Source organism: Hippocampus guttulatus, chromosome 9 (genome assembly GCF_054856545.1).
Source record: "Hippocampus guttulatus isolate MCC_2025c chromosome 9, RoL_Hgut_1.0, whole genome shotgun sequence".
Taxonomy (NCBI): domain Eukaryota; kingdom Metazoa; phylum Chordata; class Actinopteri; order Syngnathiformes; family Syngnathidae; genus Hippocampus; species Hippocampus guttulatus.
This window is the reverse complement of record NC_141269.1, coordinates 2,173,438-2,200,713: the sequence shown is the minus strand read 5'-3', so window position 1 is coordinate 2,200,713 and position 27,276 is coordinate 2,173,438. Positions and strand designations below refer to the sequence as shown.

The 27,276-nt window shown below is 42.7% G+C and overlaps 2 protein-coding genes across 10 annotated transcripts; both read left to right on the top strand.

Moving 5' to 3' along the window:
- Window positions 1-2,719: 2,719 nt before the first annotated feature.
- Window positions 2,720-20,147, top strand: trim2a (tripartite motif containing 2a). Of its 9 annotated transcripts, XM_086119666.1 has the most exons (17): window positions 2,720-2,981; window positions 3,669-3,741; window positions 4,425-4,498; window positions 7,077-7,287; window positions 8,811-8,978; window positions 9,542-9,732; window positions 10,691-10,949; window positions 11,038-11,189; window positions 11,939-12,119; window positions 13,722-14,069; window positions 14,617-14,995; window positions 15,569-15,669; window positions 16,328-16,495; window positions 17,253-17,421; window positions 17,633-17,703; window positions 17,775-17,915; window positions 18,193-20,147. In XM_086119666.1, exons 6-17 carry the CDS (start codon window positions 9,599-9,601, stop codon window positions 18,343-18,345), a joined length of 2,256 nt encoding a protein of 751 aa, XP_085975792.1. In that variant the 5' UTR covers window positions 2,720-2,981; window positions 3,669-3,741; window positions 4,425-4,498; window positions 7,077-7,287; window positions 8,811-8,978; window positions 9,542-9,598; the 3' UTR covers window positions 18,346-20,147. The 9 variants fall into 9 exon arrangements, 8 of the variants coding, with proteins under 8 accessions (XP_085975792.1, XP_085975796.1, XP_085975790.1 ...); XM_086119670.1 differs by lacking the exon at window positions 8,811-8,978 and having other exon boundaries at window positions 3,672-3,741; XM_086119664.1 differs by lacking the exon at window positions 8,811-8,978.
- A 740-nt stretch (window positions 20,148-20,887) lies between these two features.
- On the top strand, window positions 20,888-27,141 carry mnd1 (meiotic nuclear divisions 1 homolog (S. cerevisiae)). Its single transcript, XM_086121086.1, has 8 exons — window positions 20,888-21,036; window positions 21,408-21,473; window positions 21,572-21,629; window positions 22,347-22,495; window positions 22,832-22,906; window positions 22,986-23,100; window positions 25,018-25,062; window positions 25,964-27,141. Exons 1-8 carry the CDS (start codon window positions 21,034-21,036, stop codon window positions 26,068-26,070), a joined length of 618 nt encoding a protein of 205 aa, XP_085977212.1. The 5' UTR covers window positions 20,888-21,033; the 3' UTR covers window positions 26,071-27,141.
- Window positions 27,142-27,276: the final 135 nt, after the last annotated feature.

Sequence of the window (27,276 nt, the reverse complement as noted above, 5' to 3'; positions counted from 1 at the left end):
ACAGCTAACACGCCGCATGACGTGGTCATTACGTGAACAACTGCTTTTACGTTACAGTGTAGCTCAGCTAAAATACGTAGACAAAACCGTAACCCGTTATGAAACGTGCGCTACGAGTTGTGCCAGTTGATCGTGTTTCGAGAACGCCTCCGTACCGTCATGGGGAAGCATGGCATGCTATGACGCTAATGCTAACCAAGCATTTAAGACTCCATGATGTGATGGGGGAGTTTGTTATTAATGTTATTATTTTGTATTATTTGCTCGAGATGGGCGATTTGACTGTGAATGTAGCACCTGCTCATTTAATAGTAACAACTGTTACTGTGTGTAGCTTTAACTCAGCTGGTCAAAAGATTAGGTACACCAATTTCTGAAAGGCGCAGCAAAGTGGCCAATGTCGATGATGTTGATATTATTCCAAACAAATGTGCATGTGTCCGTAATGAACGCTATGTTATAAAGTTTAGATTTTGGATAAATGAATGTTGGGGCCTCATCTGAGTTGGGGTTTTTTGTTCCGCAGAGGAAAAAAAAATTGTGCTGTTACGAGAATGAAGTTGTAAATTTAGAGAGTAAATGTCAATCACTAGTCTGACCCAATTTATTCTTGTATTTTACCAAAGATATCATTTTAATTCTGTAATGCAAAAAATAACACTTTTATTCAATGTAGAATATTCTTTTTTTTTCCAAAATTAAGACTAAATACCCTATGTTCAGAAATGACTACTAATCTTATAAACCAGTTTTGACCAGTTTTTGGAACAAATTGTTTCTTGTGTTATTCATGGTAAATCTGCTGTAAAAAAAAAAAATCTAAATTTGCCGACCTTATTCTTCAAACCTTTTCAATTCAAATTACATTTATGCTTTTTTTTCTCTTGTGAAATTTAGATTTTTTGTTGTTAATTGTTGTACCTTTATCATCCTAATTTATTCTTGATAATGACATTATTCTCATTGAAAAGAAAGAAAAATAACGTAATTGCGCGACTATATTCTTGTAACATTCAACATTTAAATGACCACTTTTGGGGAAAAAAATGGACCATCATTTGTTCCTGGTAAAATTAAGCCTTATTTGTAGTCAATTTATTCTGCTAATTTATTCTTGAACGTGACCATGTTATTATCATAAAATGACAATTTTTTTCTGGGATTATTGTGGCCCAACATCACATTTCTTTTACATCTTCATTCTTATAATATCGCAACTTTTGTTCTCTTGAAATTTTGACTTGATTCAACTTTTTTAAACCAAGCATTGTACTGTGTTTGTTGTTAAATTATTAACTATTGTAAATTATGACTTTCTCATTTACTTTGACTTTACTGTCACAAAATCCAACATTTTTCTTCAAAGAAATTCTGAATATTCACACAAATTTACAAATTCAATTTTTTTTTGTATTTTGACCTCACTCCTGTAAAATTACAGCTTTTTTTAAAACTCGGAATGTTACAACGTTAGCCTAGTAATATTTTGACTACTCATGTAAAACCACAACCTTTTTCTGCCAACATGACAACTTTATTCTCGTTTAGCGCTGCCTTATATTTTTGACTGTAATGTTTGAACTTTTCTCATCAAATATTGCCTCTTTTCATGTTTTTAATGCTTCTCGATTTGGGCCTAGCGCGGTTTGGTCTTGTTGCCTTTTCCGCTGTTATCATTTTGTCAAGCTTGTCTTATTATCGACGTCGGCCTCGTGAAGTGCATTGTGCCATTGTCTCCATGGCAACCACACACACACGCACACACACACACACACACACACACAAACAAATAGAACAATCTGTTGCCTTAAAGCCTTGTGTAGCTCCATACTTCCATATCAAAATTGATCCATCCATCCAGCTGCTCTCTGTACATACTATAAAGACATCTTATTTTTCTGACCATTAAAGCTTTATACACAGCACTTGAAGACTCTTGTGTGCGTGCGTGTGTATGTGCGTGTGTATGTGCGTGAGTATGCGAATGTTTGACTGTCATGCAAATCAAGCCGGTGGCACACAAAAGAGACACTGGCACGTTGTCATGACAGCTGGTTTGGTGGTGGTCACTATATTAGGGACACTATCTTCATGATATCCAAGATAAACGTTTTAACCCTGTGGTAATATTTGGACTATTTTTACACACCTAATATTTAGACTTTTTCCTCCGAAAAATAAAATGGCCCTCACAATAAATTTTTATTTTTGGGAATAAGTGCATTTTTTTCCCCCTCATAAAATTCAGATTTTTTTTTTCTTGGAATATTATGACTGTCCTCAGTAAATAACAGTAGCACTTAAAATAGTTGTTATTCTTGTATAAATTAACACCTTGTATCATTGCAGAATGTTTAAAACATCAAAACATTTGGGCTTTATTCTTGTCAGATTATGATTTCCTTCCTCTGTAATATTGATTGAAACTTTGAATTTTATCCCCTCCAAATTAGCAAAATTGTACCTAAATATTTCAGTTTAATAAAAAAAAATACTCCCATTCTACACAACAGTTTTATTGACGTATTATCAACACATTCCCTTTACTGCTGCAAAAAAATGTTTTGAACACACTTGAATGTGTGCCTTGGTTTAATTTGCTCTACTTGCTATGCGCGCTTTGGCCTGCTAGAAGCGGTGTGGCGCACGCATGCCGATAACACACCAAACAAGTACTGTATAGTTAGTACATTTCATTTCAACGACCAGAAGAAGAAAATTGAACTTGAACTACATAAATTTGACGAAGCACTAAGGATGAGTATTGTTATACTTTCTGTTTGCATGTTTTCTGAAACTAATTGTGTGTGAATATATGACAACTAAATGTATTTCTATGTTACTCCCGAGTGCGCACCTGGAGGGGGAAAAAAAAGAGAACCAGCCCGGGTTTCGCTCGGATAGCCCGCCCGGGGCGCTCGCCTGCCGCCTACGTTAACGAAAACACGCGACACACTCAAGCTGACGTCATGAAGCTCTGGGTAAGACCGACAGCACTGAATAAAATGCACTGAAGTTGAGACATCTCAAAAAATCATGAATCCAAATCAACTGATGTGGAATTCAAAATCACGCCTCAATGAACACTGTATCAGTCTGTCTGACGTATACTGCCCCCAGGTGGGCAAGGTGAGAACACCAGAAGGCGCAGTATTACATTTTACTGTGACCCCCAAAAAACCCATCACTTTAAAAAAAAATAAATGTAAAGTACAATATTATGTAGTGTTGTTTTGTTTGTTGTTTTCCACATTAAAATACAGTTCCAAATGTTTATTTATTTATTTGTGTGTGGCGGGGGGCGTATGAGGGGACAATTTCAGGCATTTCTATTCATTTCACTGGGAATATTTCAAGGCACCGGTGTTGGGGACAAATGAGTCAGACTTTATTTCTGATTGCATCCCAGCTTGCACCCCTGCCGACACCACAACAACAACTAGGAAACACTTCATTTCTCTACTCGTCAGTTGACACGTCTCATTTTTGTTCAAACGTCACTGCATGCTGTCAAATGTACTTCTTTGCCACAAGAGGGCTACAGAGAGTTTTGCATCCTCATCTTCTCATAAACTGTTCCACGGTAGGCGTGTATACAGTATTAGATGGACTGTATGTAGAATGTAGTTGTCTGTAGAGTGATGTGTGCAATGTTTCATTGTTTCAAGGAGCTGGTGGCTCCTGTTGTTGCTCAGGGGGGTGCCACCTTTGGGTCTCTCTCATCCTGCCCCAAACAACAATGTGAGTAGGCCTCATTTTATTTTATTTTATTTTTATTTGGCTCTTTTAGTTATGAACTGAAAAAAAATGTGATCAACAAACGAAATACATTAAGAGCACGCATTTTACTCGTATTTGGGTATTTTGTCCATATTTAAAATAGCATGGTGAGCAAGTGCGTGGTCCTATGTGGTGATACTTGAGTAGAATTTACTCGTACGCTGAATACCAGCAGTATGTTGATGAGCATGTTTCAACGAGATGTCAAAAAGGAGGCGATTTGTTGGCGTGTCCACCTGTCTGCGTGCCTGCGCGCGCGCATATGTTTGTGTTTTAGCGGTCATTTGCGAGGGATTATGCTCGTCTCAATCCCTCTTTATCCCGCAGCTCAGTGTCACACCTCAAGACTACTCACTCACTCACTTACATGCCATGCTGACTTTCCCTGACATAGCACCTCCAATGCATTACTACTTTGGCTACTAACGCATACCGTACGTTTTCTGCATTGACAATGTTTTTTTATGCAATGTTTTGGAAATGACACCGGAGTGACGCAATGGGTGAGCTGTGCTGACATCACAACGCAAGCAGTGAAATGGGGTCATTGTATTGAATGTTTTTAGTCTGTGTCTTAATGCCTATTTGTTAATTCTGGTGCAGAGTTTGGTTGAGTTCTCTGGTTGCTTCTGTTTTGAATGCAGATGACATGAACGTGAGGTCCCAAGTGTGAATGAGTGTGGATTTTTAAGAGGCACAAAACAGAAAAAGACATGAGGTAAGACAAGTTCTTATAGTATGGCTATGCCAAGGTCTTTTAAGTTGCCTTTTTGAGAGTTTTCACTCACTTAAAAAAAATGGAGCAGCGCCTGAATACAATTACATTTAGCAACATGAAGTTTGTTGGGCGTGTTTATCATGAGTAGAGCCACCAAAAAGTTTGAAGAAGCCATACCTGAATTTACACTGTAAGTCTGCCGTTCTGCTTTTAAGTTTACATTTGGGCTCACGACACCACTCCAGAATTTTCCGAATAATTCAACCATCAAAGACAGTGTCACTCAGCAACAGTAGCCCCACAAAAAGTCTCAAGAATCCTTGCCTGAAAACAGGCAAGAAGTCTACCACTTTGGTTTGAAGCAGCCATTTTTGGGCAGAAGCACCCTCCAATTTTTAAAAACCCTTATCAAGCCCCCAAAGACAGTTTTACCGAGCAAAATGACATTTAGTAGGAAGGTCGATCATCAGGAGACCCACACAAAGCCATGCTTGATATCAGAAACGCGAAAATTTGCTATCGCGGTTTGGAATGTCCATGTTGGCTCAGCAGTGCCCTCCAGAATTGTTTTAAAATTCCTCCCTCAAGACATGAAAAGTGTTAGCCATGTGTATGTTTTGTGGCCCTAGTACTCCCTGCCGCCCCCCCCCCAAAAAAAACTCAAGACGCCATGCCTGAAAAGACATGTGAAGTCTGCTATTTTGATGTGAAGTTTTTTTAGGGTTTTTTTTCTCCAGGAATTCTTCATTGACAAACTACCCCTGCAGATTTTGTCCGATTGCTACCAAATTTGAAACATGTACACAAAATGAAAACAATTCTTGCGGCGGTCCCGTGGTTGTGTGCCTTGCATGCTAAACAGTTCCTCTTTAAAACTACAGGCCCCCCTGACAGCCCCTTCCAACCACCTCGATGCCCACCGACAATAAAAGCTCTCATTCCATTGTACCAAATCATTAATGGAACAGAAATGCAAATAACTTTTCCCGCTCTTCTCACTTTTTTTTTTTTAAATGAAAAGAGTCCTTTATGGGATGCTGCATTGATGGAGTGTTGCCATGGTGAAACCTTTGTTACCCCCAAGAGCACACTACCCAGCTAGCATGTTCTGTGGAAAAAATGATTTGTTCCTTAAATCTATTTGGAAACATCATAAATGATGTTAACAATAATAAAATGATGACGAAAGAATTCATTTGTGTCTGTGCATCGAAAATATTTTAGTACATGAATATGGGAATATTTCTTTACATGCTTTGCACAAGGTGCTATTGGACAGCAATGGTGTACCTAATGAAGTGGCCCGAGGAGTATTTGTTTCACTGTAAACTTTTTGGGGGGAGGGGTCAATAAATATATAAAAACATCTATATATCTATATCTATACAGATGTGATGACAATGTGTGTGTGTGTGGGGGGGGGGGGGGGGTCAATTCTGGCTCCGGCCTTCTTGTGTGGAGTTTGCATGTTCCCCCGTGCCTCCGTGGGTTTTCTCCGGGTACTATGGTTTCCAAAAACACGCATGGCAAACAACATTAGCAATAAATTAGGGTGAGCTGCGCCGCTTACAAGAAAACAACATGTCTGCTCAATCGGCTGTTGGCTGTTTGCCGCAACAAAACAACACAGACACGAAGACGTGGCCGCAGACGGCTTGTCGCCTTATCTGGCGTGGCCAGAAACACGAGCTTGACACGCATGTTGACCACCTGGCGTGACACATTAGACACCCAGGAAGTGGCCCCGGCCCGTCGCTGTAATCTCACGTCATCCTGCACCCGGTGCGGATCCAAGATTAGATTGCAATTGAGATGCATTGCCCATTTGGGCACATTGAAGAAGCGCGTCGCTAACCCTAACAGGAGCACCTCCCGAGGCAAGGGGGCAGCCTCCGGAATGAATTGAAGAGTCGATTTTAAGGTGTAAGCAATTCATATTGAGTCGGTGGATTGAAACTTGAAAATGTTTCATCCACCGATTCATTTTCATTCGTCTCGGGGGGCTGCCATTATGGCCAATACTGCGCTCTGCTGTTGACTGAAATTGACATCAAAATGCCTTCGGGCTCGCATTGCCCAACCCAGGTGCGCTGTGATTTGCTCGTTACGTCAGCCTTTAAACACCATGATGTCATTTTTAGTCGACAGCAGAGGGCGGTATTGACCAACATGGCCGTCCCTGAGATGGATAAAACCAGATGGATTATGGTACATATTGCCTATAAAAAGAGAGTTAAATGTGACGCCATGGAAAATGTGGGTGCACCACAGAAAAAAAGTTGGGAGTCTAGAGCCCTGACATGAATTCAAAACAAATACAACATAATTTATGTACATGTTTTCATGCATACACAAAGCATCATTTTAAAATGAAAATGAAAGTAAATGTTCAATTAAAATCATTTTTCCAAAGATGGTCAGAATTAAAAGCAACGCAAAGCAAAAACATGAATACATAAATGCACTGACATTTTTAAAAAACAATTCCAAACAAATAAAAACATTCCTCAATAAATAAACAGCTCTCATTGTCAAATGAATAAAACCTGCCTCCGCCCCCTTTTTTGGGATGAGTCAGCATCCGAGGCTCCCCCGTCGGGAGCGCCCATAATGCCATCTGCCTGGTCCTCATTCGTCATCCCTCCAGCCCCCCTCCCTCCTGCCTCCCTCCATCCATCCCTCCATCCATCCGTGCTGCACAGGCTCAAAGGCAGGGAGACGACGTTTACTTGAGAACAAGAGGGATGTGACGGGGGGAAGAGGAAGAGGCTATTCCCAAGTATTTACAAGTGAGTCACATGATGATGATGATGCCAATGATGACACCTTCTGTGTTGATGCCTGCTACATCCCGGTTGCCATCCACTTTGTTTGCAGACGTTCCCATTTTGTTATTTGCCAGCCTGAAAGGGGGACTGGCCGCACGACAGGATTACATAAGAGCAGTGTGTGTGTGTGTGCGTGTGTGTGTGTGTGTCCGCGCGCTGAGGCGGCTGTGCAGTTGTGTTAGCATTTCGCAAGCCCGGCCAACGGAACATGGCTTTTTCATCCTTGTTTTTAAGTAGGTAGCTCATCTGCCAAAATGTACGGTTGTTTCCGGACGAGTCGGCGTTCGGGTACCAGATGTGTAAAAGTGGTCATGCTTTAAAAGTAGTAAATACATATTCAGTAGTCCCGGGAGATTCCGTTGCAGAATCTCAACCATACATTTGGATATGTCTTTGCATATCCACAAAAGCTCTCCAGGACATAAACCAATTTATCAGTAGCTGTGGTTTCTATTTTCTCATTCTGCCTACTTCCACTCTTGTTTTTGTTTAACCAGCCTAGCTGTGTCAAATGTCATTTTTTGTGTATGCTACGGGCCGCTGAAAATTTTATGGTGGGCCACAATGGCCCTAGAGCCATAGTTTGGACACCTCATCATATATAAAATACCAACCCAAAATATGCATGTGAGGGGCAGGTGCTAGTTTTGTCCACATTGGGGGGTTGCCATCCACATGTTCTTCACTGTAGTATCTGTGACGTTGTATTTCGGTGGCTTTAAAAGTCCGTGCCTGGTCTGGTGAGTGACGTGGGAGCCAGTGAAAGACAGTGCAGAGTTGGCCGTGTTTGCTCAAGATAGCTTGTGCTTGTCGCTAACCTTTAGCCCGTGTGCATGTCGAGTTACTTGCCGTAAACGGTGGCCAACAACTTGCCGGAAGTGAGCGTGATTATTATGCGTTTATTTTCCTACCGTTAATTCAATAAAGCAATTGAAAGTGTGCCCATCCTTGACTACCTGAAGAGGGATTACAATTAGTTCTCGCCAGGGTTATAATCACTTGGTATTTTCCCCGAAGAGTTTTTAATTGCATTTTGTTGTTGAAATGTAGTTACTTTATGTTTTTTGGCAGTATTTTTCATTGCTTTTCTTTGGAGTAGTGGTGCCGCGGCAGAGATTGTCCTCATGGCGTTAGAATCTGACAATTGGCAGTGAACACATCGCATGACTCTCATTGTAGCGCTAATTCAAACCAGACCACATGAACACTAAGTGGTCAAAGTACACTGAGGAAAACAAATGCAAGATAATAAAGGATGATGAAAACATACAGTGCAGTTAAGCCCCCGCGGCTTTTTTTTTTCCATCCTGTTGTGGCCCTGACCCACTTTCCATGGTCTGTCTGATAACAAAAGTCACTTTGTGAATAAAAGGACGCTCTGAGAGTCAAGCTGGCTGCTACTGGTGCATTCTGGGTAAGGCGTTTATTTTTGGAGCCAGCACAGATTGTCCCGCTTTCTGCTTTTCTCATTCATTATGTATCAGCCCCGTCGAGAGTGCTTCTTAAGAGCGACTCGCAGCAGGATGGCGGCTGCTCCCAAGGAAGGGGGGTGTGTCCACTCGGACGGGGTGTTGAAGGTGATGCGCGGCTTGGAACATTTGGGAATGGCTGTTGCATGACGTAAAAAGCAACAGAGCTCAACGCTAAATGAGGTTTGTTTCTGGTTTTATTGGCAAGTCGCTCGGTAGGGGTTAGTGGCGAGCTACCTCGTTTGGCGCATTGAACGAGCTGCGTCGCTTAAAAAGTTTGAAAAAGGCTGTTTTAGCATGTAAAATCACACAAAAACGTTCTCCTCAAATGTGAAATCATGAGGCTGAATAATGTTTGGACGTGAGTCAGAGGTCGGGGGGAGTTGCCATCCAGTTGTACGCATGCACCAAATTTATCGAAGTGGGTGTGCGGCTTAAAAAGTTTGGAAAAGATTGTTCTCCAACATGAAATGAACAAAAGCTGCATGCTTTCAGTTTGTATTTTCTCCCATCCCTGTGACGGGGTGCACCAATTTTGTCCTGCGCCGACATCACTGTATGGGAGTGTTGAATCTTATTAATCTCATCACTGAGTAAAACGAGTGAAACCGCATGTGTTGGTTGACACTTTTGTCCGAGTCCTTTCCTGTCTGTGACGGGATAATGACAGAAGGCGCACCCCCCCAAAAATAATCTACTCACGGCTTGGAGCAAGTCATCATGAATGGCGTTTGTCTGTCTGGCAGGGCTCAGACAAATAAGAGGCAGATCCGGGGCGGACTCGACCGAGTCCCGCGTTTAGGATGGCCGCTGACGCCGTCAGCATTCCCAGCCCGGTGGTGCGCCAGATCGACAAGCAGTTCTTGATCTGCAGCATCTGTCTGGAGCGATATCACAACCCCAAAGTGCTGCCTTGCCTGCACACTTTCTGTGAAAGGTGAGTTGTTTTGATTTGATAACCAAACAGCTTTGCCCTGACCGGTACCTTTCCTAGCTTAATGGAAAAGGATAGTCGGATGCTCACGGTTAGCATTGATACTTGCGATTTTAGATCTTTAAAGCAAAATGAGACCAATATAACCTAAGCCCTGTACAACTCCATTTAAAAAAGAAATCTAAAATGAAGTGAGATAATATGGTCGCGCAAGTGCGCACGCCCTGTCATTACTGGGATGTAGCTGCGCTCAGAATTATCCGCACACTTTCAAACTCATCGGCGCACACCCGCCACCAGTTCACATGTCTCCGATTAACCCCGATTAAAGTGTTTTCTGACATATTATTGCTTTCGAGCAAAAGTCACGCATGTTGCATTCATGGTGTGTGGTTGGGGAGGTGGGGGTGTGCGAAATGCTATCTCTTGTTCTTATATCTCTGTAACACAAAAGCCTGGCATTTGAACGGGTGTGTAGACTTTTTCTATCCACTGTAAGTGGAAAAATATAGTAAGAAATATAAATTCGACAGAAAATATTGTGTTCATTATTAAAATGAAATGTCATGTAAAATGCAAAATCTGCCGTTAAATAAATTGATACAATGAAATAAAATCAAGGAGGAATCATTCTGATGAAATGTAAATATTGAATACAAAGAAAAAATGGAGCTGACTAGCTGGGTGATGACATGACAGGCAGTGCAGTTGGCACCAATCTCTCTACCGACCTTTTGTTTGAGGGACAAAAGAGACCCTGTATGACACTGGTTGCTTCTCAACTCAAATACATCTTTTATTTCAAAGCGTCTGCATCGATTAAAAAAAAAAATGCACCATTGAAGACTTATCCTGTTGATAAAACATGCATTTTCGGTTTATTGAAGACTCCAAATTGTCTTTGATTCTGATGAAAATGGGTTCATTTACTTTGTGCGTGTCCCCCCCCCCCCCCCCGCAGGTGCCTGCAAAACTACATCCCGGCCCACAGCCTGACGCTGTCGTGCCCCGTGTGCCGCCAGACGTCCATCCTGCCCGAGAAGGGGGTGGCGGCACTGCAGAACAATTTCTTCATCACCAACCTGATGGACGTCCTGCAGCGCTCGCCGGGCCATCGCCGGGTGGGCGGCGGCGGCGGCCGTGAGGCGGCGGCCGTCCTCAACGACATGGCCACCGTGGCGGCGGGGCAGCCGCTCTCCTGCCCTAACCACGGAGGCAACGTAAGCGGAACGCCGAGGCGGCGTTGCCAAAGCCTTGCTCGATGACGATGCATTCTACGACATGAGATGTGATTTCCTTGCGGCTCAGGTGATGGAGTTCTACTGTCCGCCGTGCGAGACGGCCATGTGTCAAGAGTGCACGAGTGGCGAACACAGGGAACACCCCACCGTGCCGCTGAAAGACGTCGTGGAGCAACACAAGGCTTCGTTACAGGAGCAGATGGACGTCGTCAAGAGGAGGTACGCCTGGGATTTTTGTCAAAAAGAATTCTGGGGTGTTGTTGGACATTTTCAAAAACAACTCGTGATCAGGGGCGGCCCGGTAGTCCAGTGGTTAGCACGTCGGCTTCACAGTGCAGAGGTACCGGGTTCAATTCCAGCTCCGGCCTCCCTGTGTGGAGTTTGCATGTTCTCCCCGGGCCTGCGTGGGTTTTCTCCGGGTGCTCCGGTTTCCTCCCACATTCCAAAAACATGTATGGCAGGCTGATTGGGCGCTCTAAATTGTCCCTCGGTGTGAGTGTGGGCGTGGATGGTTGTTCGTCTCTGTGTGCCCTGCGATTGGCTGGCAACTGATTCAGGGTGTCCCCCGCCTACTGCCCGAAGACGGCTGGGATAGGCTCCAGCACCCCCCGCGACCCTAGTGAGGGTCAAGCGGTTCGGAAAATGGATGGATGGAACTCGTGATCAACCGACATGTGTCCTCGAATCAGCATCACGGGTACCCTCAAACTTGTAACGAGTCAGTCCGATTGAAGGGTGACAAGTGGTTACTCTGCTGGTTGGTGATGTGGTGTGCGCTACGCTAAACGGGGACCAGAGGAAATAAAGGATAGGGATGCCTCGGGAGTTCAGAAAAAAAATGTCAAAAAGGATAAATCCCGTTCAAGTCTACTGGAAATACAGCGTGGAAGCAGTTGATCCCATCTTTGTGAATCACTGCACTCCCAGTTTCTGTCCTCGAGAAAAAAAAAAGTTTTTTTTTTTGTCAGGTTGCCGGAGATCGACGGCGCCCTACTGATGCTTTCGGAGGTCCTGCAACGCCTGACCGGTCGAAAGAGCGCCATCGAGGAGGACATCCACGCCGCCTTCGACGAGCTGCAGAAGACGCTCAACGTGCGCAAGAGTGTCCTGCTCATGGAGTTAGAAGTCAACTTTGGCCTCAAGCAGAAGGTGAGCTCACCTCAAAATAGTCTTTGTGTAAAGGTCAAAGACTATTTTGCCTTCAACTAACCAAATACACTTTTTTTTTTGGAGGGGGGGGCGTAGCAGTTAGAGTCCTCAATGAAGCAGCTTTTTAGCAATCATCAAGGAGCTGGAGGATGAAGCTTAACGTTTTCGTAAACATCATTGACAATTGAGTCTTCAATGAATCCGACTTAATGTTTGTTTTTGGAAACATCAAAGACAATTCTGAGTCCTCGTTAAACCCAAGATAAGTCTTTTTTTGTAAACGACAGACACTTGTGAGTTGTCCCTGAAAATCCACTGGAGTGCGAATGCTAATCATACATCGAGAGAAGAGGCCTGCAGATTGCCGGCCCCCGGGCTAGCTCGCCCATTCCCCATCCCCAAAACCAATCATTTGCTTGGCTTGCCGTCCCCTGGAGCTGAATCACATGCTGATGACTCACCAATGACTCTCCTCCCAGATTGAGGAGGTTGGGAGTAGGCCAGGCTTGGTGGGTGGAGCGAGCTTGCGTTCCGTCCGCTTGTAGATAGATGGAGCCAGTGTACAGGGTGCACTCGCAGGGTGTGTCACACTGCATCCAAGTCCTTCGAGGGGTACCGCGGTGTCTTTGGGGGTGTCAAAGACTGTGCCAGACTAATGGACTTTTGGAGCCTGAGGAAAAATGCGCAATGGCCTCAGGCGGTGAACCAGAAGTAGAGTGTGACAGGCTGATTCACGTGAGTTCGCTTTGGTATTTGGTAAAACAACAGGACGGTGTCCACGGGATTCAGATTTTTATGTTCCTTTTGGGGTCTTTGATCGCCACTTGCAGACTGCGTATTGGTGTTTTCAAAAGAACTTAATAGCAGGTCCGGCCTCTAAAAGAGTGGTGACAGTTTTTTGTTTGTGTCCCGGCCCGGCTTGCTGACGTAATTAATACACCACTATAGAACAATATTGCCCCCTGCTGGTTGTCTCAAAACACACTTTGCGTGGCTTGGAGCCTAAATTGTCTTTGGGTTCACTGAAATGTGCACACTTAATTGTTTTCAGCGTCAACGAAAACACCCCGAACTTGTATGGCAGCTTTATTGACGACTGCATTTACTTTGATGGTTACTAAAACATGCGGCGCACTCGGTTTATGGAGGACAATAACGTATGTTAGGTTTGCTGAAGACTTAGGTTAAGTGAAGACTATGAATTGTCATTTATTTTTACATTAGGGTCACTGAAGACTCTTAAATGTTTGATATTTTCAAAAACTGGGACAGCAAGTTCGGCTTGTTGGTGACTCGAAATTGTCTTTGATGTTTACTAAAATCAAGTTGGTCTGGTTCGCTGATTGTCGTTGACTATAAATGCGTTTTTGTTTTGCTGTAGGCTAAATCATCTCTGAGGTTTCCGAAAACACATACATTAGGTTCGCAGAATCAGGAGTCATTATTTCAGACTCGTTATTGTATTTTAGGTCTACAAAAAAACCCACACATTTTCTATTTACTCTCGGCTCTACATTGTCTGTGATGTTTACAAACACCCCGTCTGTTACCACCACGTAACCCTGCCGACCTACTGCCGGTTGTTTGTGCGCACGCGCGCAGGTGCTGCAGGCTCAGCTGGACAACCTGCTGCAGGGACAGGACGGCATCCGCAGCAGCTGCGACTTCACCGAGCAGGCCCTGAGCCACGGCGGCGAGGCCGAGGTGCTGCTGGTCAAAAAGCAGATGAGCGAGCGCCTGGCGGAGCTGGCGGCGCAAGAGCTCCCCTTGCGGCCCGGCGAGAACGACCAGTTGGACTGCCGCTTGGAGACGGAGGGCGTGAAGAAGTCCATCCACAACCTGGGCAGCGTGGTGACCACCAACGCTGTGGCGTCTGAGACGGTGGCCACTGGCGAGGGCTTGCGGCACTGCGTGGCGGGGGTGCCCACCTCCATCACCGTAACCACCAAGGTTAACGCCGCGCATCGATTCACGATGTACTGTGGTGCCACACAAGTTTAATTTGTCTCATCTTTCCCCATTGAAATGAATGGCAGAAACAAAAAAAGTGCCACCATGACTAAGGTTCCTGCGGATACGTAAAAAAATCTTAAAAAGGCATTGAATACATGAATCAAACTCTTAAAAAAATGTCAACACATGAGAAGTTGGCTATTATGATTGTAAATAATCTCATATCTTGAACTAAATTCTTAGGGAAACAACACTGGTCAACACATTTTTAAATCGGTGATGCAAGTAAACTTTTTTTCAATGCTTCTTTTTTTGCTTCTTTATTTAAAAAATATACTGCATATGTTATTATTTTTTGTGCCGATTCCAAATCTCGCCCTTGTTTTTTTTCTCCACCCCATCAGTATTTCATAATAATAAAAGATAAGAAGAAGAAATGTGAGGAATTCCTAGATGGTGTTTCTTTGCCTCTGTAAAGCACGATGAATTTTCCTCGTGTCTCAAACGAGCTCGACAAATCAAGCCGCCTTTGTCTTTTCCTCAGGACAAAGACGGCGGGCTTTGCAAGATGGGCAACGCCGTCCTGACGGCGGAGATCTCGGCGGCCGACGGCAGCAAGGGCGACGGCGAGATCCTGGACAACAAGAACGGCACCTACGAGTATCTGTTCACCGCTCCAAAAGAGGGCACCTTCACGTTGTCCCTGCGCCTGTACGAGGAGCATATCAAAGGCAGCCCTTTCAGGACCAAGGCCAGCAAGTCGGCGGACCCTTCGGCGGCATCCGACGACGTCAAGAAGAGGCTCAAGTCGCCGAGCAGCAGTGGGCACGTCAAGCAGAGGGCCATCAAAAGGCCCGCCAGCATGTACAGCAGCGGGCGCAGGAAAGAGAACCCCATCGAGGACGACCTCATCTTCAGAATCGGTACGCGCTTTCATTTTTGTAAACATCCCAGGACAGCACAAAACTGCTGAACAGCCAATCAACATTCAATGCAAGGACTCATTTTGTGCATTTTTTTTTCACAAAAGTCAACTCACTCAAAATGATATTTTTCAGGTACGATGTTTGTTTGTTTTGTGTAACAAAAATTGTTAGGCCTCCTGGTGTAGCGGGAGGGGGCGATAAAAGGTGTAGGTGCAGCTAAATCATGTCTGTCTAGTGGTGAATGGTGAACATTAGAACTTAAAACAACAGCTGATGATATTTGCAGTTCGCAACCCATAAATTTGCATATTCACAGATTTGTTTTTCATTTCTCATTCAATATTTTTAACATTTTGATTTTTTTCAAGATTTTTTTTATGGAACACATATTGAATGTGGAACACATTTTTTAAACGTTTGTTTTGAACAAATAAAACTTTTTTTTTTTTTTTTTAAATTAATCAATGAGCTGCTCAGACTGCCCAGTTGCTCGTCGTTGATTTAACACGTGTTTCTGACAGTTTCGCGTAGACGAGTCAAACTTGCGGGTTTCTCTTTCCCAATGCGCAGGCACCAAAGGGCGAAACAAAGGCGAGTTCACCAATTTGCAGGGCGTTTCCACATCGGTGGGAAAAGTGCTCATCGCAGACAGCAACAACCAGTGCGTGCAGGTACAAAAGCGACGTTTTTTTTGTCGTGTTTTTATCACAACATACTATAGCTGTAGACCCTCAGGCTTTTTTGTTCAATGTGAATTTGAATTTTCTTTCCATAATATTTCCACAATTATCCTCACAGATTTTTTTTTTCACATAAACTACAGTTTTGTCTCTGTTAATATCTTGTTCCCTGAATACTACATGATTTTCCAGACCAAATCACCAGTCATTTTAATAAGGTACAACTGAAAAGAGCTAGGCGGCCCGGTAGTCCAGTGGTTAGCACGTTGGCTTCACAGTGCAGAGGTACCGGGTTCGATTCCAGCTCCGGCCTCCCTGTGTGGAGTTTGCATGTTCTCCCCGGGCCTGCGTGGGTTTTCTCCGGGTGCTCCGGTTTCCTCCCACGTTCCAAAAACATGCATAGCAGGTTGATTGGACGCTCTAAATTGTCCCTAGGTGTGAGTGTGGGCTTGGATGGTTGTTCGTCTCTGTGTGCCCTGCGATTGGCTGGCAACTGATTCAGGGTGTCCCCCGCCTACTGCCCGAAGACGGCTGGGATAGGCTCCAGCACCCCCCGCGACCCTAGTGAGGGTCAAGCGGTTCGGAAAATGGATGGATGGATGGATGAAAAGAGCTAAAGATTGTCTGGGGTTTTTTTCCCCCCTGACAGATTTTCTCCAACGAGGGCCTGTTCCGGAGTCGCTTCGGGGTGCGGGGCAGGACCCCTGGTCAGCTGCAGCGGCCCACGGGTGTGGCCGTTCACCCCAGCGGCGACATCATCATCGCCGACTATGACAACAAGTGGGTCAGCATCTTCTCCAGTGACGGAAAGTTTAAGGTAAGCCGGGCAACGTTTGACCTGCTCGTGGTAAATAATGTACAGGTATTCGTAATATCACTGGTTTGATGTTTGAAGAATTTTTTTTTTCATTTAGCCCCCATTATTCGCTGAAAAACTCACCGATAAATTTTTGTGTTCAAGGCCAAAGCATTTCAAGAATTACTATGCCGCAATTTTCTTGCATCTTGGTGCCAAGCAACTGTATTGAGATCACTTGAGGAGCTTCATTTTCGACTTCGGTGCCAATGTGGTGCCTGGGAACGATGCTGAGGTGGAATGGGGAGTCTCACTAAGGCAAAAACTATGTTGAAATGAGTTGAGGAGCTTCAGTTTGACAACAGTATTGCTTTGCTGCCATCTTGTGACTTCTTGTTGTCAAGGAACTCTGTTAAAGTGAATAGTGGATCTTTAGTTTGGGCAAAATAAGTGCTTTGCCTCCATCTTGGTGTCAAGGTAGTATCTACGTTGATGGGAATTGAGGCTCTTCAATTCAACAAAATGAATGCTATCTCGTGCCACTGTAGTGCCAATGAGCTACGTTGAGATTAGTTGTGAGTTTTCATTTGGACAAAAACTGAGCTTTGCCTTGCTTGTGGGATCAAGAGGCACTTGAAAGGCTTTTTAGAGTGGGCGAATTACTCATGGATTTTAGCCATTTGTGAAAGGACTCGGCCCCGTCCTCCCACGAATCGTCTGGAGTCGCACTATCTCAATTTTTAAATGTTTTTATTTTTTTTTGGGGGGGGGGGTATAGAACAAGATTGGCTCGGGCAAGCTGATGGGTCCCAAGGGCGTGTCGGTGGACAGGAACGGTCACATAATTGTGGTGGACAACAAGGCCTGCTGCGTCTTCATTTTCCAGCTCAACGGCAAAATGGTCACCAAGTTTGGTAACCGCGGCAACGGCGATAGGCAGTTTGCAGGTGACGGCAAACAGACCGCACGTGCACCTTCTCGTCAACATCTAAGACAATTTCTTACCCTTCGGAACAGTTTAGAGTTTTGATACAAAATCTCATGTGCGTGTTTTTATTTATTTATTTTTTGAACCAAATGCCAAAGAAAATTTTGTGTCTTAAATGGACTAACGTGCAAGTCTGTCCACTGAGCTGGCTTCGATTTTTTTTCATTCAGGGCCTCACTTTGCTGCCATCAACAACAACAATGAAATCATCATCACGGATTTCCACAACCACTCAGTCAAGGTAAAGGCGTGTTTAATCAGCGCACCGATTTGGGATCGCTTCGGAACGAATGGCGGGAAAATGTGTCGCAGGTGTTCAACACGGAGGGGGAGTTCCTGTTAAAGTTCGGCTCCAACGGCGAAGGCAACGGTCAGTTCAACGCCCCCACAGGGGTGGCCGTGGACGTCAACGGGAACATCATCGTGGCGGACTGGGGCAACAGCAGGATCCAGGTCAGTGCTCGACAGGGGCTTCGTTTTAGTTACTTTTTATTTTGTTTGGAGTTGTTGTTGTTTTTTTTCTATGTGTTTTTGAGCAGGTTTGCTAGTTTTTATTAATTTGTTTTTTAAAAATGCTTAGTTTTAGCTTAGTTTTCATTAGTTGTAGCGTTTGTTTGGTTTTTTTGTATTTCTGTCGCTAATTGAGGATAAGCGGAACAGTGTCCCACTGGAGCCAGCAGATAGGAACAAAAACTGTTTTTCTCCTTGCTTACGATGATATTCGTTTCAGGTGTTCGACGGCAGCGGTTCCTTCCTGTCCTACGTCAACACGTCGGCCGACCCGCTGTACGGCCCTCAGGGTCTGGCGCTCACTTCGGATGGACACGTGGTGGTGGCCGACTCGGGAAACCACTGCTTCAAAGTCTATCGCTACTTGCAGTAGCCCCGCACGCGCTCCCCACAATAAACTACGACACACACGCGCACAATCGTGTGTGTGCACTCACGTAAGGAGCGGATTTGCATTCATCCACCGTCACCTGTTGTGTGCGATTTGTGCCACTGGGACTGCCTGTTTTTTTTAATGTTTGTTTGTTTGTTTATTTAGGTTTTTTTTTGTTGTTGTTGTTTTTTGTGCTTTTAGGAGTCACTTAAAACCAACGTACACATTCCATTGGAGAATTTTGCCTGATGACTTAAAAAGTATTCAACCAAGGAGTATTAATGCTATGATGAAAAGGGGAAAAAAGGTAAAACCAGGAAAAAAAATTGTTGCAATGTAAAGAAAAAAAAAACAATACAAAAGAGGTTAAAAAAATATATAATCAAATGGAAATAAAGACATGATATCGTGAGAATATTTTTTATCAGTTATGTCACATTCAGAACAAAATGTTTGACTCTATGAGGGAAAACGTTGCAACATTAAGAGAATAGAATGTTTAGGGTTAGAGTATTAGGGTAAATATTTTGACAATATTTCCGTCGCGCGGATAAAGACGGAGAGTTGAAAAATAATGTTGGAAGAATAACGGCATCTTGACAAAAAGGAGAATTAAGATGCAATATCCAGAAGGGGAAAAAAGTTTTAATATTTCAAAAACAAAATGTTAGTATGATAAGAAGTCGTCACCAGGAAAAGAAAGTTAACGTCATGAAAAAAAAAGGAACAAGAAGGGTTTTTTTTTCCCAGAAAGTGGTCAGATTTTGTTTCCATCTTTTTTCATTCTTCTAGTAAACTAGGATTTCAACTTCAATAATTTGGCTTCATTCTTGGAAAAAAAAAATCTTGTGTTCCATTTTTTTTTCTCAGCAAAATTAATATTCCTTGAATACTTCAATTTCATCCCAAAAAAAAATTCTCTCATGATGACTTTTCATTATTATATCCATATTATGACTGTTCTCAAAAAAAATCTGACTTTTTCTTGAAACATTACGATTTTAGTCATGTGACATTAAAACTTTTATTGTCAAAAATGAACAATTATGAAATAATCCTTAAAATTATACAACTTTATTCGGGTCACATTTAATCATTTTTACTCCTCAATTTTCCTCGGAAATTGTGATTTTTCTTATGTAAATCCTTTTTTTCTTTCTTTATTCTCATGCCATTTTCCTTGTAATTTACTAATTTACTCTTGTGAATATTTTGACTCCCCCCCCCCCCCCCCCCCCCCCTCTTGTCAAACTACAACTTTATTCTCATTGTACATTTTTTTCCCCCCTTTTCATCATGGCCCGAATAGCCCTCGGTTGCTTTGCACTGCATAAGCTGTAGCGGACAGAGTCTCACTCTATTTCTTCGGACAACGCACTCAAGTTATAACTGAGATATGTGTCGCGCAAAATACGTGTATGTCCATGACCTGCGGTACGATACAATAATGCTAAACATATGCATGACTTTAATAAACATCTATGTCGCGTGTCACCGATGAGAGGAGAGAGAGAGAAAAAACAAAAACCCTAACCCACGTGCTACTGAGTCACTAAGTGCAATCTGCTGTGTTGTGACGCCTTACACCTTCGAACAAAAAAAGATTTGACTAGAATTACGTACTAATGAAGTATATTGTAGCAAATAAATAGTTTAACCGTACAGAGACTACAGGCTGCAACGTTTTTGACGAGGATATTTTTTTCTACCCATTCTTATTAAATTATGTTTTCCATTTTCTTGTTTATCTTTCACTTGATGTCGAATGGAATTAAAGTGCCCACTGGACAAAAAAACAACAACACATTGTTTCTGATGTCTTTCTCTCATAATGATTACATGCTGTAGAAACATCCTAATTTGACCAATTTTAATTTTTGCTATTGACATTAAAACACACTATTACTATTTGAAATATTTTATCTTCTTTTTGATAATATAACACTGATTATAAAAGGTGTAGTGATCTTTTTTCTCATTATGACTTCTATCTTATTTGCAACTTTTTTTTAAATTTACAACTTGGCTGACTTTTTACCGTAAATTGTGATTTTATCCTGAGTAATTTGATTTTTTTAATTAAAAAATGCAATTTCTCATATCATTACAAATTCATCATTTTATGACCTGACAGCTTTTTTAAAATTGAGTTACGATTTTGATATCTAAACGTTATAATCACATTCGGAATTTACAATTACATTACAATTCTATCATCGTCATATTTCAAGTTCTCCCTTAAAATTAAGGTGCTTTGACGATCATCGGAAACCATAACACTTAAAACAATAAACAGTTTTGCCGGATTTTGAAGAACAACAAACAGTTGTCTTCCTAGATTTTGATCATATAAACATGCAGTGCTGCTATCCTTTGTCAACATGACTGATGAAAAGTGACAAGCATTAAGATAAGCGCATTTCTTTCTGACACATATTCCATAACAAAAACATGTGACTGCGTTAGTTTGGTCTCATAATCTAACAGTAGTAGCTATAGTTTCCGGGATACACTTGAAAGCGACACAGTGCGGTCCCTTGAGGGGACCTCCGCGGGAAATTCAGAAGCGCCACGACACTCGATTTTCATTTGGAGCTAAACAGGACAAGTATAAGACAAAAAACGTTTTAACAACGATTTATCAGGCATTAGCGATAGTGTACTATTCTAGGCGGCCTAATCATCAAAATGGTAAGCTATTTTTGGTGTTTCTAGTAGGGTTTAGACGAGTATCGAGCTGGAAGTGACGTCTTACGGGTTTCATTTACTCAAAATACCTCCGTTTTTACTTGAATGGCATAGTACCGAATTGTTGAAGTCATTTAATTTTTGTTTTTATTTAAAAAAAATAGCGATAATGTCAACTTTTCTGAGAAAATGGTCGCTGAATTGGGAGTTGGTAGTTAGCGTAAATGGATGCCGCCTGTCGCAAATCAGCGTCCTCTCAACACCGAATTTCATTTTACGTCTTTACTAGATTAAATATAATGAAATGTGAAAAATTAGCGTGTTTTTTAAAAATGTTTTATATTTTGGTATTTTAATTATCACTGCTATTTCAGTCCAAAAAGAAAGGACTAAGTTTGGAGGAGAAGAGAAGTCGTATGATGGAGATTTTCTTTGAAACCGTGAGTAATAGTTGATTTATACACAAATCTTCACAAAAATAATGGTTGCCGTCTTTTTCTAATACACAATAAAATACTTATTTCTATTGTTGTTGTAGAAGGATGTATTTCAGCTGAAAGACATCGAGAAGATTGCCCCTAAAACAAAGGGAATAAGTAAGTAAATTATAATCCACAATCATAAAACGCATTTAAAAATGACCCCGTTAACTAGATTGATATGTAGCAGTGCTACACCATGCAGAGAAACGACAGCTCTGTGTTGTATAAAAGTGCTTTTGCTTCAACAATAACAATATAGTTGGCCGGGCTGGGCCCTGATTAAAAGCACATGTTTTTGAGCCCCTTACTCGGGCATGAAGTCGTTACTTATTGACGACGGGGAGAGGAGGGGAAGAGGGGCGTTTCCTGCAGATCCTTCAATGTTTTCCCCAATGTCCGACTGCTGGTGTTGCTCTGAACCCTTTTTTTTTTTAAATTAAAGTGTCACATTTCAGATGTCATTCTGGCTTGGCTACATTCTCCCCAAATGCCTGACAGGCCGCAGATGTTTTTGCTTTGTTGACATTAGAGAGGCACACACATTAAAAAAAAAAAAAAGGAAAAGAAAAAAAACCTTTCCGTCTGCAGTCAAATGCAAGCCAATCCAATTTTCTCATAGAAAATTACAGAAATGGAGATCATCGAAATCGGATTGCTTTGTTCATCTCTTCTGGAATAAGTTCATTGTTGTTTAGTAAAACTGATGACGGAAATCAATGATTCGGCACATTTTATAAAATGAAATACTGAGCTCTCCAAGTACCACCGTAACAGCCGGGGATGGAAGAGGGCGCCATGTCGTGTGATGTCGTGTCTGTGACGCCTTTTCAGCGACCATGACGGTGAAGGAGGTGCTGCAGAGCCTGGTGGATGACAACATGGTGGACTGTGAGCGTGTGGGCACGTCCAACTACTACTGGGCTTTCCCCAGCAAAGCTCTGCACACTCGCGAGCTCAAACTGGAGGAGCTGAACAAACAAGTGAGCGCACATGGAAAAAAAATACATTCTGAATCTGATAACTTCTCTCTTTCGGGTTCTTGACAACAAGAACGATGAATTACAAGCAGAACACTTGCCAATTTTAGAATACTTTCTCCTTTTTTTTTTTTCCAAAAAAAGAAAAAAAATCGGCAATTATTATTTTTAGATTTTAGTATCGTCCAATCGATTAATCAGTTGGGGCCTAGGATTCCGCCAATGGAAGGTGCAGTTGAATGCAGGCCCATATTGATCTAGTTTACTCCCTGAATGGGTTGCTGCTTTTTTTCCCCCAGTTGCAATCTAACTGTAATGCAAGAATGTTTATATTCAAAGGTGTCGGAGGCAAAGCAGCGCCAAATTTCTCTGCAGGACGCGATTGGAAAAGCCAAAGAAGGACGTCAGGATACAGTAAGAATACACGTTTGCGAGCAGATCAAATGTTAAATGTGCTCACCAGTTGATTGACCGTGCGTGTGTGCATGTGTAGAAAGAGAGGAGCGCCATGTTGAAGGAGCTTCAGGCTCTGAAAGACGAGCGAGCTCAGCTGCAGACTGAGTTGGACAAGTACAAGGATTGCGACCCACAAGGTGTTGAACAGATGAGTGAGTACTAGTGACTGGCCTGGCCAATTTAATCGGCCAGTACTGGCTATTTTAAGATAAGCAAAAATCTGGCAATTTTTTTTTTTAACACATTAACACATTGCAATGTAGGTCAAGAATGATGACATTCAAACATTCCAGTCCCCACAAAAAAAAAGAAAGAAAAGTAAAATAAACCTGCCAACCTTTGCCAATGTTTCTGCTATAATTCATACCTTTATTGTTGTAAGCATGACCCAAAAAAAAAGACATTTGTTATATATATATTTTGAATTAATCATCAGATTAATCTGTTTTCGGACATTATACTCAGAAAAAAAATCAGTAAAATATCAGCAACAATTATTAACAAACTGATGTCATGACAGTCACTACCCCTATTTTCCCTGACGGGGCATCTATTTGAGAGAGCCGTTTATTTTTCCTTAAATGAATGGTACACACTAATAGAACCGAATCGAGTCTCTGTTAAGAGGGTCACCATTTGAGGAAATGTGGGAGGCTCTATTCACAGAGATAACCACGGTTTGGATTTTTTTCCTGAGCCCTTGATTTCTCATAAATGAATAAATGACTCACCACCCAGTGGCTAATCGGGGTATAGCATTTATTTATTAACGCCATGGTCACCATCCGAAGGAAATGCGGTCATGAACCGATGGGGCATCTCTTTGAAGATGGCATGCGCTTATCGTAAGTGGATAACACACCCGACGACGAATGAGGGCACAGCATTTCGTCTTGGGATGGTCAATATTTGACGAAAGACGGTATTGAACGCATCCTTTCCCCGATGGGGTTTCATTGAAAGGAGGTGTTTATTTTTAGTGGATAATTGGCTCACCCAGCGACTAATGGCATTTATTGTTGAAGGAGGATTATAGAAGAAAAATAGGATCCTGTCTGTCAGTGAACCGAGATCATTATGTTAACTGCCTGTGTTTTTCCTGATGCAGGCGTCTATTTGAGGGAGGTGTTTATTTGCATTTTTTTTTAATAAGTGGATGACACACACACACTCTTAAGGACATGGCATCCATTTAAGGCTTGGCTAACATTTGAGGAAATAAGATCATTAACTGAGATAATTACACGAGCAAACGCTTTTCTTCCTGCTTGGCCGTCCATCTCGAGACAGGCGTTTATTTTATTTGTTGTTTGACACACCCCGCGACTAATCAAGGCACGGCGTCTGCCTACATATTTTTTTTTTTCACCGACGGAGCATCAATTAGCGGGATGTTTCTGTTTTTCTCAATTGAATAGGCATCTATTTGAAGGCGACTCATTTTCATGTCTCGTAAACGTACGTAACCTGTAGTTAGGCATCAGTTGCGCAGCGTGACGCCGACAGATGTGAGAGAACACCGTGTTCACCTCACGTCACTGGAAGGCTTAAATGATCCAAATTTCTCACTGCTATTGGAGATGATGATGTTTGATTTGAAATGTATCAAACAGAGGGTTTGAAATGAGAATGCATTTTTATAAAGCGTGTCGTGCACATTGGTTTCTTTAAAAAAAAAATAAAAGAAGAGGGGAATAAAATATTGAACTTTCAGTTCATTTTTAGAGTATTACAAATAGCATTTGGCACTGATTTTCCATATAATGTAAATATATGTAACATATTACATATACACATTGACGGATGTAAATTTCGATATTCATTTGAAAAATATCAGACACACTTGTTTTTTTTTTTCTTAATGCATTACCGTTGTAGTGGATACAGATACTTCAAACCAAAAACAATCGGGAGTCGAGTGCCAGAAAAGCGTGATCGGGACATCCCTTTGTAATTAATCTGGTTTCACAATGTAAACTCATTAGGACTTTTTCTGACTTGGACTGCCAACTGGCTCTGTCATTACCGTGAGTAATCCACAAACCAGTTTGCCTTTTCTCGTTTTGCAGGAAAATCAAACATGGTGGCCAAAGAAGCTGTTTCTAGGTGGACAGGTGAGTCATTTTCCGGCACACCCTGCTTGCAATTAATTTCAAAGGAGCACGAGTGCGGCTTGTGAAACAAGTGACGCGTGAAGACTCTCGTTTTCTCTCTCTCTGTCCTATTGTTGACTCCCCAAGTGTAACCATGGTGACGGTCAAAATGCCTCGGTCTGTTTGACCGAGCTGGAAGTGAACAAAAAGCAAAACAGGAAGTGAAAGGTGAAGAAAGTGGGGTCAGTGTGCCGTTGAATTGAATGATACGCGCATATTCAAACAAGAAGACGAATTAAAAAAAAGATTTGGGGAAAATACAGCTGATCTCTTCTTTTAAATAATGGCTTTATGAAAATGGCATACTTTTCTTCCATTTCTGGCACATACATTCATTTCCAAGGTGCTGAAATAAGTTGCTGTAGAAACAGAAAGGAAAAACGGAAAACAAAGAGCACAATTACAATATAGTATATCCAGGCCCCACTACGAATTAGCCGCCGAAACGGGTCGCTAGAGTAGATGGAACAGAAAGTAAACAGAATTCCGCTGGTGGCGGGCACACATTTACCCTTTGGCTCGACTAGTTTGCCGCTTAAATGGGTTGCTGTAGAAGCTGAAACAGAAAGCAAGCAAGATTCCACCAGTGGAGGGTACAATCGCAATCATGGCCAATACGTTTGCTGCCTAAATGGGTTGCTGTGGAACCTGAAACAGAGAGTAAACTAGTCGTGGTTACGATTTTATCCAGACCCCGAAAACGTCAGACCCGGGCTGAAAAACCTTTGCGCTTTCTTCCTGCCCCGGCTGAATCATGGCTTTCCAATTCCAAGAACGCGATCAACACCTCTGCCCCCCGACTAGGCGTACCCATCACACCACCCACATTCAAAATGACTTTTTTGGTTTTTTGTCTTTCCAGACAATGTTTTTGCCATCAAGTCGTGGACCAAGAAAAAGTTTGCGTTCGATGACAGCCGCATCAACAAAGCCTTCGGGATCCCCGAGGACTTTGACTACCTGGACTGACTACTCTCGGTTCTCCAGTTGAAGGACGCACGTCTTGTGTGACCAGATGGATCTCATCGGCTCATGTTTGACTTGTTCGCGCAACCGGAGACGAAACAAAGAGCGTCCATTAGCGGGTTAGGCGACAAAAACTGTTTTGCACCTGTTGGCCTAAAAGCCGGACTTGCCGAGGAGATCCGTCGTCGCCGTCGTTGAATTTTGCCTTTTTCGATTGTTATCGCAGGGTTCCATTCGTTGCCACTTGACAATGCAAAACGTTTCTTCATTTCTACCCCGGGCCCGTACAAACGATATTTCTGTTACGAGCCAAAAAAACGGGAACAATTCTGTCACGTCATGTCAGCGATGACGACTGGCATCTTCTGCAAAACGAGATGCGGATCGGCGGTGTGTTTACTCAGATAAGTTCAGTGAGTCTACGCATGTACTCCAGCGTTCTGTTTTTCCACCGCTTACGCCGTAAAAGACGTCTCTTTTTATTTTTTGCTTTATGATACGCCAGGCGGCTTTGCGACTGCAGTGAAAATGTGCTGACCCTGTGAAGTAGCTCAAGAGATAGAGGAGAGGGGGAGAAAAATGTCCATAAATGCCTGAGTGCAGGTTTGTTTGGACACACCCACCCGCGGCGTAACTTCGCTCGTGTGTGTACTTGCCCAACCTGTCGTCGCCGCCAATCGTCACGCTCTTTCGTGCTGAATTTACTGGCGACTCAGGGAAGCACACTTGGAACGCTCACATGGTGTTATCTTATTGAGCAGATGAGGAACGGGACCTCGCACCTCCTTTTTCACGGCAAATACTCCAACCTGTCATCTTCCAGTTGGGGATGCGCAGGGATAATTCGATAGTAGAGCGTTCTCGGTCCAGGAACCACTTATTTACCGGCCAGAAATGTTTCCGAGGATTCCCGTCAGAATCCTCCTTCCGGTCAAGCATCACTGCAATGTGTAGCCCTCAAATGTCCTCACGTTTTTTTTTCTTTGAGGAAATGTCATGTTTCCCAAGAACAGAAACATGTTTTTGTTGGGATGAAAAGTCATCATCTTTCAAGATTAAAATAGTCCTCATCCAGGATAATGTGCAATACTTTGTGTTGCAATACCATGTGAAATGATATGGGGGTGGGGGCCATGTTGCTGAATGTTGAATGAGATGAAATTATGGTGGGAAGTGTTGACTGATATTGAGTGATGTGGGATGATTGGA